General features: G+C 59.5%; 2 protein-coding genes across 9 annotated transcripts in view; one reads left to right on the top strand and one right to left on the bottom strand.

The window, feature by feature from the left end:
• Positions 1-6,150, top strand: part of Lrrc47 (leucine rich repeat containing 47) — a 12,784-nt gene extending 6,634 nt beyond the window's left edge. The window contains exons 4-10 of the mRNA XM_010627894.1: positions 802-867; positions 2,511-2,975; positions 3,639-3,755; positions 4,269-4,384; positions 4,695-4,797; positions 5,023-5,112; positions 5,241-6,150. Of these exons, the coding sequence (XP_010626196.1) occupies positions 802-867; positions 2,511-2,975; positions 3,639-3,755; positions 4,269-4,384; positions 4,695-4,797; positions 5,023-5,112; positions 5,241-5,489 (1,206 nt within the window). The 3' untranslated portion in view covers positions 5,490-6,150. The remainder of the gene's footprint in view (positions 1-801; positions 868-2,510; positions 2,976-3,638; positions 3,756-4,268; positions 4,385-4,694; positions 4,798-5,022; positions 5,113-5,240) is intronic.
• An 81-nt stretch (positions 6,151-6,231) lies between these two features.
• On the bottom strand, positions 6,232-10,557 carry Smim1 (small integral membrane protein 1 (Vel blood group)). Of its 8 annotated transcripts, none has more exons than XM_010627821.3 (4): positions 10,522-10,557; positions 10,318-10,379; positions 8,850-9,007; positions 6,232-8,556 (listed from the first exon to the last, which is right to left on the bottom strand). In XM_010627821.3, exons 3-4 carry the CDS (start codon positions 8,954-8,956, stop codon positions 8,430-8,432), a joined length of 234 nt encoding a protein of 77 aa, XP_010626123.1. In that variant the 5' UTR covers positions 8,957-9,007; positions 10,318-10,379; positions 10,522-10,557; the 3' UTR covers positions 6,232-8,429. The 8 variants fall into 8 exon arrangements, with proteins under 8 accessions (XP_010626123.1, XP_010626120.1, XP_010626124.1 ...); XM_010627818.3 differs by having other exon boundaries at positions 9,859-10,379; XM_010627822.3 differs by having other exon boundaries at positions 8,850-8,957; positions 10,318-10,551.

Below are 10,557 nucleotides of genomic sequence, written 5' to 3' on the forward strand. Positions count from 1 at the left end.
TTTTTTTTTTTTTTTTTTTTTCTTTTTAGTTTTTAACTTTTATTAGTACACGTTTGTAGCACATAATCATAACATTCATTGTGAAGAGTTGGGACATGTATATAACGAGATTCAACTTCTATGAAATCTCCTGTCTCCCAACGAGAGAAACTGAAGTCAATAAGCCCTTCACCAGTTCTCTGATGTTGCTGTGGAGGGTGTCAGCCCCATTGCCTGGGGCAGTCCCTTCTGCACCTCTCTTGGGGCTCTTTTGTGTCCGCCCCTCATGACCACACAGGTGGGATCCATTCCCTAGCAGCATGTCCCTTGCACATCCTGGACATCCAGGGCCAGTCAGAAGCCACTGCCCACGGGCCAGGCGCCGGTGCTGCTGTTCATCCCCAGGCATGGGGGCCCCAAGCACAGTGCACACAGCATCCCTGAGCTCCAGGATGTGGGGGCCAGTGCCCCTGCTCAGCCACAGACCCCTCACACTGCCCTCCCTCTAGGAGGGCCCAAAGGCTCCTTGCTTCCTGTCGGTGCTCACCCTTTCTGCATGAAACCGTGGCTGGTCGCCAGGCTGGATTTTGTGGCATTGTGGGGAAGGAAACAGCTGTACCCCATCAGCAGGGCTGCCACACTTCCAAGAAGGACTCCGGATCAGGGGCTTTGCACCCCAACACCCTGATCGACTTCTTTGGCTGCTCTCCCTGTTTCCACAGGGGCTCCAGGCAGACCCTGAGCTGCCAGTCAGTCTGCTGCTTCCTGCTGTGACATGCTCTTGTCCTGGGGTGACTGTCCTCTGTGGGGATCCCCTCTCAGCAGGCGCTTGCTGAACCAGCTCACCATCCCCTGTGGCCCTGGCTTTCGGCCTGCTGCTTTCAGGCCGTGAGTAACCTGCTTTCCACCCATGGGAGCGGCAGCACTGCATTTACAAGTTCTCAGCAGCAGTTAGGAGGGAGGCTGAGCTCTGGATAGCTGGGCTCAGGAGCAGTGTGCCTGCCTGAGGTACTGGAAGAGATTCTGGGGAGCCAGGCCGGGTTCCAGGGATGGCTACCCAGCAGTGGGGCCACCCCCACCCCTCTCGCCCAAGAGTGGGTAGGGTGTGGAGAGGCACAGAACACAGGTTGAGCACCCTAACCCAAACTCCAGAATCTGAACCTTGTTTTTAATGCTGATGTAATGTCACAAGGAGAAAGTTCCACACCTGGCCTCACGCGCTGGGTCACAGTCCATACCGACGCCTGCAGATAGTGTGTGAACTCAGCACCTCTGCACTGCTAGGTGTGCTGGAGACTGAAGTCACTGCCACAGTAGACTTGGTTCCACACCCACCCCACCCACCAAGTGAACTGTGTGTGCATGTGTTCCAAAATCTGAAACTGCAAGATGGAGACACTCTGATCCCAAGCGTTTGGACAAGGCCTCCCCTGCCTGTGGTGACACAGCTGCTGGGCAGCATCCCAGTCCCCAGGGGCCCCCTTGGGTCCTGAGCTCTCTCCTGCTGGGCTCTCACAGCTGTCCTCTGCCTCCTGAGTCTCTGCTCTCTCTGAAGTTGTGTGTGAGAACCGCGTCACCGCCCTGCTCTGTGTCCCCAGCCTGATGGCTTGAGCCAGGAGTTCCAGTCAATTCCTTTTTTGTTCCTCGGGCTTTGAGAAGCACCACTGAACTTGTCCTCCGCCAGTCAGACTAGCAGAGCCCCTACCCTCTGATGTGAAGGGGACCCCCATTCCACACCACATCATGGGACTTATCCCCTAGTGCGGAGGCCCAGTTCACACCATGGCAGCTGCCCCGGGTCAGGTCACAGCATCCGGAGCAGAACCTCCCGAGGGCCCTGGAGGGGTGGGAGGGAGGAGCCCTTACTCCGGGCTTCCAAGGCTGTACCTGAGATCGTGGGGACCCTTGGGTAGGCCCTGCAGCCCGCCCTGCTCCAGAAGAGGGTGTCGGGTTCAGTGACCCCAGCAGTGAGAGCACTGGAAGCCTCCTTCTCTGGGCCATGGCGCAGACACAGCAATACCAGTGCCTTCTCTGAGGCCCATAGAGCGCTGAGAGCCAGCGCCATCAGCTGTTTCCACAGCTCCCGCCCCACGGGGAACACCCGTGGTGTTGCTGGTGACTGCACTTCAGGAGGAGGAAGAACGGAGCTGCTGGGAGGCTTTACTGTGCTCTTAGACTTTTTCTAATTTAAGCTTTAAATCCTGTCTGGGGAATCCCTTTCTCAGGGGCAGAAATAGTGGTTTACTGGAAAGCAGGTACACGTTCAGTAACCAGGCCTCTTCTTCCCTCCCACCGGCAAGTCAGAAGAAGGGATACAGAGGTTGCTGCCCCCTAGAGAAGCCCCTGGCTGGGCAATGTCCCGTGGAAGGGTTGTTTCGGTCCTAGTCCAGGGGTTCCTCAGCTGGAGGGTAGGCTTCACGCCATAGCTGCAGCTGTCTGGAGCCTGTCGGCAGGCGCTGAGTTCCCTGCCTGCCCTGGTAGGGCCTGGAGTCTCCTCAGGTCCCCTGACCTCCCTCACCGTCTCTTCCCAGACCCTGGACCTCTCCAACAACCAGCTGAGCGAGATCCCAGCTGAACTGGCAGACTGCCCCAAGCTCAAGGAGATCAACTTCCGGGGCAACAAGCTGCAGGACAAGCGCCTGGAAAAGATGGTCAGTGGCTGCCAGACCCGGTCCATCTTGGAGTACCTGCGTGCCAGGGGCCGGGGCTGCCGGGGCTCTCGGGGCCGGGGCCGGGCTGACGGCTCGGAGAAGGAAGATGCCCGGAAGAAGAAGAGGGAGCGGAAGCAGAGGCGGGAGAGCGGCGAGGGAGAAGAGGTGGTGGCGGACGCTGCCAAGCTGCTGCTCAGGGTCCTGCACGTCTCTGAAAACCCTGCACCCCTGACGATCAGAGTGAGCCCCGAGGTCAGGGACGTGCGGCCCTACATCGTGGGGGCTGTCGTGCGAGGCATGGACCTGCAGCCGGGGAACGCACTCAAGCGCTTCCTCACCTCCCAGGTGGGGCCTGGGGCGCAGTCCTGGGGTGCCGGGTGCTGGGGACAAGTTTTTGGCCGGCAGTCAGGGAGAAGAGGTGTAGTTTGGGGCCGCCCTCGTGCCTCAGTTTCCACCCGTTGACAGCAGGAGCACAGAGGCCCCGGTGCAAGGGATAGGGCCCCTTGCAGTTCCACAGGCAGTTGACTCAGACACCGTAGTGCCACTGAAAACAGGTGTCCCTCGAGTGTCCTGCTGTTTGGTGGGTTTTCCGGTTTCTGCAGAACTTGCACCTTTAGTTACAGCAGGTGGTGAACTGCTCAAACTCAGGTCCACCTGACTTCGGGCTGCGGTTTTCAGGGATGCCTTCACCACTTGTACTGCACAGAGCACATCTTTGTCCATGGGCAGCGTTTTTCATTTAAGGCATACTGTTTTCTTTCCTTTTTTTGGTACCAGGGATCGAACTCAGGACCTTGTGCTTATGAGGCAGTCAGCGAAACCACTAAGCTAAATCCCCAGCCCTCTTTCTTGAATTTTACGTCAGGGCGGGGTCTTCAGATTTCAAATGGTATCTTCTAGAATTACAGGAAGCGGAAATGCCACCATTGAGCAGATCAGATAGTTTTGCTGAATACTCAGGAGGCAGGAGGGCTTGGCTGACACCCACTCCTGCTGCGCTCATTGCAGACCAAGCTCCACGATGAGCTCTGTGAGAAGAGGACGGCTGCCACCATCGCCACCCATGACCTCCGTGCCGTGCAAGGGCCCCTGCTGTACACAGCCCGGCCACCCCAAGACCTCAAGGTGCTGCTGCGCTGCCTGCTCTGTCGTGCCTTGGGTTTTCTGTAGTGTTTCTCTGTGAGGCACGCATCCCAACAGTTGGCACCACCTCCAAGTGCTTTGCTCAGGTCTCAGTGTGGAGTGGATTCTGGCATTGCTGCTGGCAGCTGGTTTCTGTCCTTGGGCAGACAGAAGCTGGACCCGGCCAGCTCAGCCCTGTCTATCTGCTGGCCTTCTGCTAGCCGGCAACTTCAGGCACACTGGTGCTGTGGCTGGGCTTGAGGGGAAGCTCAGCTTCAGCATTCCGGGGCTGGCATTCGGTCCCTGAAGACATAGCCAGTGTGCCACTTGTCACATGTGAGCACACAGGACGCTGCACACAGGCTCCATCCCCACCCACCCTGCTTTCTGCCCTGCCCCACTTGCCACTGGCTCCCTAGAGACACAGGTCAGCAGGCAGGCGGGAGGCCCTAATGCTTGGAGACAGGGGCTTGGCTTATGATGCAGATCTTGTGGTTGCTGGGTTTCTGCCCGTAGATCATGCCTTTGGGGCGGAAGGAGGCCAAGGCCAATGAGCTGGTGCGGCAGCTGCAGCTGGAGGCCGAGGAGCAGAGAAAGCAGAAGAAGAGGCAGAGTGTCTCAGGGCTGCACAGGTGTGTCCTGCACCCCGGGGGCCGGAGCTATCAGGGTGTGGCAGCTTCCCTTCCCTGGGCTCCCCCAGAAGGAAACGCTAGACCTGCCTGTTGGCACAGGGCCTGAGCCTGACTGGGGCTGTCCCAAGGGGCCAGCCTGGTGCACTTGTCAGGGTGCCAGTGCATGGAGGCCTGTGTGTGCCGGGCCTTCTGTGACCAACTGGATGTGGCTTCCATGTTAACCCCATGCATCTGAAGAACTCTGGCTGTGCAGGCAGCTGCTGGGCCCCAAGTTAGCAGCTGCCCACCATCCGCGCTTCCTCCCACACAGGTACCTGCACCTGCTGGATGGCAAGGAGAATTACCCTTGTCTCGTGGACACAGCCGGAGATGTGATTTCCTTCCCCCCAATAACGAACAGCGAGAAGACAAAGGTGGGCAGGGTCTGCGAGGGCAAAGTCCCCTCTAGACGCTCCAGAGCTGTCACTGCACACGGCACTGTGGGTGCCACCACAGGCTCGTGCCGCTCATCAGAAGCAGCTAGTGTCCATCTGGGGGACTCCATTTTATGTAGATGTTTTTCAGGGTCCACGTTGCAGTCACTGAGGTTTACTTTTGACAACTTTATTCTGCTCTGAAGTATCTCACTTTTTTTTAAGATTAAGAAGAGCACGTGTGATTTGTTTGTGGAAGTCACCAGCGCCATGAGCCTGCAGATCTGTAAAGACATCATGGACACCCTCCTCCTGGTGAGCACCGGGCTCCTGGACCCGTCCTTCCCCAGAGGGCACTGCCCTGGCTTCCTGCCCAAGGGCCCGGCAGTGTCTCTTCTGGTCACTGCTCATCTCACAGTTTAAAAAGTATTTTTTATTTGCAGAAAATGGCAGAAATGAACAAGCACACTCTAGAAAATAAAGAGGAAGGATCACTCTCCGACACAGAGGCCAACGCTATTTCTGGACCACTCCCGGATTCCCAAGGGGTCCCCAGTGCTGGGAAGGATGGACAGTGCCCCCTGGTGGTGGAGCAGGTCCGTGTGGTGGACCTGGAGGGCGGCCTGAGGGTTGTGTACCCATCCAAGGCCGACCTGGCCACTGTCCCCCCACATGTGACCGTGGCTCGCTGACTTGTCTGGCCATCAAGGCCCTGCAGGGCTTGTGTGTGGTGGTGTGGGTTGCTCCGAGGTGTCTGTGAGGTACATGTGTTCTTTTTTCCGTTTCCCGGGTGATCCTGTCACATGTCGTTACAAATGTTGATACTTCTCTTTCACGGACTGCTTCAAATACCAGAAAAGGCTGCTGCAGATGTTCTCTGTCTCGTGGGCACACAGCAGACAGCCGCATCCAAAAAGGCAAGGGCCCGCTGGCTCACTCAGCACAGGCCTTTGCCTGACCCTGACACACTGACTGAACTGTGGCCCTTCCTGTGCTGTGGTCTCGTGGCAACACTGCAGAACATCTTGTTTCCCAGCCTGCAGAGAGCTTCATCTCTTTATTGGAAAAAAAAATGACTTCAATTTGGTCAGGTCAGGTTTCAGCAGTTTGCTGCTGGAGCGCTGGATCAGAAGGCAGTGTGGGACGCAGCAGGACCCCGGGCTGGTACCACAGGCAGACACCGATCACGCAGTGGTCACCTGTCAGTGGTCATCAGGGAAGGAGCAGCAGGAGTGGCTGGGTTGTGTTCGATCTCTGAACCAAAAATTACAAAGAACATGTGCCAGTGACTGGTCCTCCCACCTCGTGTTGTAGGTGTGAACTGTGTCTGCATGTGTTCGTGTGTGTGCCAGGTACATGCACACCCTCCTGGAGCCAAAGAGCCTGGTCCCCAAGCCCTGGCAGCTGCTACAGGGCCTCAGCAGCCTCACCGCCTTACATCTGGCTCTGGGAGGAAACAGAGTAGCCGGCTTTTTAATTCAGCGACACGGTCTTCTGTTCAGGGGGTCTTCAGCCTAAAAGGACAGTTGTGTTTCCATACAAGGTGGACAACTCTGGAGCATCTGCAAAGCCCCGCTGACCCACAGGCTTTGTCACAGCCCGAGAGGCTGGCACTCCTTTGGCTGGCTGGGCTTTCCAGAGCTTCCTGCCACCCCAGCCTGGGTCTGGGCCCCACCAGGCGCCCTGCCACTCCCACTGGGGGCCAGGAGATGAGGCCCAGCCCTCCTGGTGGCCCAGCAGGTGCAGGCGACTTACCCTTCTCGGGGGTTCTCATCAGCTGGTCGGACATCTGCTGTAGCCCTGCCTGTCACTATGGCTCACTGCAGAGGACTCCTCCCTGCTCTCCAGGTCTGGGCTCGGGGATGCTGCACAGCACTGTCCTGTGCTGGCTCCTGCTGTGCTCTTAGTATGTGTGAGATTTGGGGACATTTTAACTTAAAGAAGCCTCGTATTCTTTCTTTTCCTTTGCCCATCCTCTCTAATAAAGAAACATTTGATAAGAAACAGCCCCTGCCTGCGATCCTTTCCCAGTGGCTGTGGTGCTGTCCATGCATGGGGAAACAGGACCTGGGGCTGCCTCCACTCTCCCCACCCAGATCCAGCCCCCACCAGGGACTTGCTCAGCCCTGTACCTCAAGCTGGCTGGGCAGGCTGAGGGGATCCCAGTGGCTGCTGCAGGACTCCATCCACACTGTCCCCAACCTGCCCAGTCCCATAGCCACCTAGCCCAGGGTTGCCCTTGGGGGGCTGGGCTTTGGTTTGCAGGCAGTGGGTCCCCAGCCTGCTGGGTGCCTCTCAGGCTTCTGGGTGGGCCTGGGGCATGGCTGGCCAGATGAGACCCCAGCATCAGCCCAGAGTACTGGGCCAGCCAGAAGCTCCTGGGTCACTTCCCCTCTTGTCTTGCTCCCCCTGCCCCAGCCTCATCTGGTCTGTGCCTGCACACGGCCCGCCCTGAGGGATGCCTGGGGCCTCTGGAACAGAAAGCCGAGACTGGACCCCCCAGTGGTGCCCAGCCTGCAGCTCCCGATGGTGTGTTGGGGGTATCCGCACCTCTCTACAAGGGCCCTGCAGCAACTCGGGCAGCTAGAATGCTGCCCAGCCCACAGCAGGCCCTGCAGCAGGGTCAGATGGATGGCCTCTCCTGCACTGCTCCAGGACCCTAAGCAGGCCCTGGGGAGGGGGAAACATCCTGGCCAGGCCCTTCCTGTTTACTTCCCTACACCCAGGGTCAGCAGTGTCCTCAGGGAGAACAGCTCCTGACCGGGTGTTGCTGCCAAGGGCCAGCAGGGCTGAGATGGCTTTGCAGTAGATGAAGGCCAGGTTGGAAGCCAGGTCCAAAGTCCCTAAGGCAGCTGCAGTGGCCTCAGGTCTGCTGAGCCCGTCCATGGGGTCAGGTGAGGAGGAAGCAGCTCACGGTGTCCCAGGCCTCTGCATCCTTGCAAGAGGGCCCAAGCAGGAGGGGCACATTCCACAGCCCGGAGCCAGGCTGGGCATTCTGTGCTCAGATAGGAGGCCTTCACAGGTGGCACCGGTCACACCTGGCCATACAGCCAGGGCAGCAGGTGGAGGTCACCATCCAGTCTTCCCGCACCTTTATTGTGCACTGGCATTTGGTCCTCATGGGGCAGTTGGGGGCCTAGGAAGGCATGTGGTGTGGCAGGGTCTTGGTCCCCTTGCAAAGGCTGGGCAAGGGCTACCCATGTAAGGGGTGTCCTCCGAGGCTCTGAGTCAGGAAAGCCTGGAGGGAAGGGGGCTGCCTGTGGTCTGGGCACTTGGCTGGGAGGACAGTGCCTGGTGTGGCCAGGGCTTGGGACCCAGGCAGAAGAGCTGTGGTCGCAGGGCCAAGCTGGGATGTCCTGCAGCTGCTGCCCAGATGGGCCTGGGCCTCCAGCGGTGTGGACACCATGCAGGGTGTGTCTTGTCCCGTGAGGTCCCTGTGTACTGGATCCTGGCACGAGCCTCTGTCCCTTTGTGCCCGCACACTCTTGGTGGTACTGTAGCAGCTGCACACTGGCATCTTCCTGTGCCCGGCACCACCACTGCCCCCTTGTGCTGGGGCTGCCTTGGGGTCAGGGGAGGGGCTGCACATCCCAGGGTCTCTCTCAGCCCCATGTCTCTCAACGGGACAGCCTTTATTTGCACTTGTGCACATAGTAGCCAGTGACATAGCCCAGGATGAAGATGACCCAGAAGAGGGCCACACCACCCAGCACCTTCATGGCGATGCCCAGCTTGCCCGTGCACAGCTTCCTGGAGACCCTAGAATGAGAATCATCTGGCAGTGAGCCTGAGCCCTCCTACGTGGACAGAGGGGTGGGGGCCAGGGCAAATGGGCCCCAGGAGATGGCCAGCAGGGTCAGGAGGGCCTGGGTGGAGCAGGCCTGGATGCTCCTTGGAGTTAGAGGACACCCATCCCCCAGAGAGTGGCTCACAGGAAGGCTGAGGGCCCAGGCCCTGGACACCTGCTGGCTGGCACAAGCTGGGCTGTAGGCAGGCACAGCTGGTGTCTATCGGGACACCCAGGAGTTGGGTGGACTTTTCCTCCCACTCACTTTTTGCAGCATGAGGTCTCTGTGCTTGACACGGTGGCCATACTGACTTCGTCCTGGCTGCTGTCTTCCCACCTGCTATAGTGAACGCGGCCCTCCTGGGGCTCCATGCTGCCGGCCAGGGGAAGGGAAGCTGAGGCAGGCTGCTAGGGAGGGTCAGCCTGTAGGCCGGGGAGGGACACTCAGCGGGGCTGGCTTACTTGACTCACTAGACTGTTACACAGTAACTTGACCACAGCAGGAATTCCAGCCCCCAGAGGCCAGCCTGACCCAGCAGTGCAAAGGGCCACTTTTCCACCCAGCACCACACCTTGGGCCTGCCGCATGCCGCATTTATCTGGAGGCCTGCACCCACTATTTCCACCCTCACCCCAGTGTCAGGACCCTGGGCCCAGCTGATAACTGCCCTCCTCCCTGGCTTTGCAGATAAAGCCCCATGCTGTCCTCGGGAGCCGCTGGCAAGGACAGGGATGAACAGGGGTGGCGGCTGGTACAGCCTGGCTGGCCTGGAAGTAGCCTGGCTGGCCCTGGCAGTGCCACAGCTGTGTTCTTAGCCCCTCCCCTGCCTGCTACCACTGACAGAGGTCTAGGGGCTCCAGGACATCGCGCAGAGGGGCAGGTGGTGGGACCCTGCAGGGCTCTGATGGGGCAGCTGCAGCACTGCAGCCTAGCAAGCCACAGGGCACCCCCAGAGGAGATAGGGTCACCCAGCAGGAAGGCAGTTGCAGCAGGCACTCTGCATCCTGTTCACCCCTGACCTCAGTTACAGCCTGTTCACCCGGCTGTGGGGTCCCGGTAGACAGTGGCAGGGTCCCCCCACCTGGCGGCTGAGCAGGGCTGGGGATCCCACAAAGAGCTGCCTGGGCACAGCCAGCCCAGATCTACAGGACGCCAGCCCAGATGCCAGGACACGGGACGATGCCCCACATACTCCTGTGTCTGGGAGCCCCTGCTGGGGAGGCCAAGGTCACTGCAGGATGGTGTCTGCAAGAGGAGCTGCTGGCCAACTGACCTGGCTTCTGGAGGGCAGAATCTCAACCTTGTTTCAGGCAGCCATGACAGCTGAGAAAAGCTTCATGCCCCTGGTCCCTCTTTCCCATGTCACCAGCCGTGGGGAAAGTGCTGGGTGCAGCAGGGGGTGTGGAGCCACCTTCGGGCCTTGATATGATGGCTGGAGTAGCAGCAGCCACCATGCCACCCAGACACCCCTGCAACTAACTAGCTGAGAGGGCTGACTCCAGACCCACACAAACAACGGCCCCCTGAGCTGGGCTTCTGGGTGGGAGGTAGCTGCCCGACTTGTTCAAGGCCAGGCCAGAGGAACCTGTTGGCTGCTGATTGACGTAGAACGCGGAGTCCCCAGATGCCACCGAGGTGCCTTGCGCCGGGCTCTTGGGTCCCTGGCTCAACAGCTGCCCAGCTTGGGCGGTGAGGGCACAGAGGCCCTGAGCGCCTTGGAGACAGCACTTACAGATGGCGATCCGGCAAGAAGGCTCGGCGGCGCTCGGTACTTGGGTGGGTGGCGCCTCGGGCCTGGGGGAAATAAACAGCGCAGGAGGCGTGGCGGAAGGGAGCTCGGCCGCCCGGGAGGTCTCTGGCTCAGAGGCCTGGGGGCACCGGGAGCGGCGCGCGCAGCAGGAAGACCCTAAACCGGGCCGAACCCCACAAGTCTCACCTGCGCCCCCAGTCGGATGCGCAAGCCGTCGCCGTG

This window comes from Fukomys damarensis, unplaced genomic scaffold (genome assembly GCF_012274545.1).
Source record: "Fukomys damarensis isolate Sample0158 unplaced genomic scaffold, DMR_v1.0_HiC HiC_scaffold_23, whole genome shotgun sequence".
NCBI classification, from domain to species: domain Eukaryota; kingdom Metazoa; phylum Chordata; class Mammalia; order Rodentia; family Bathyergidae; genus Fukomys; species Fukomys damarensis.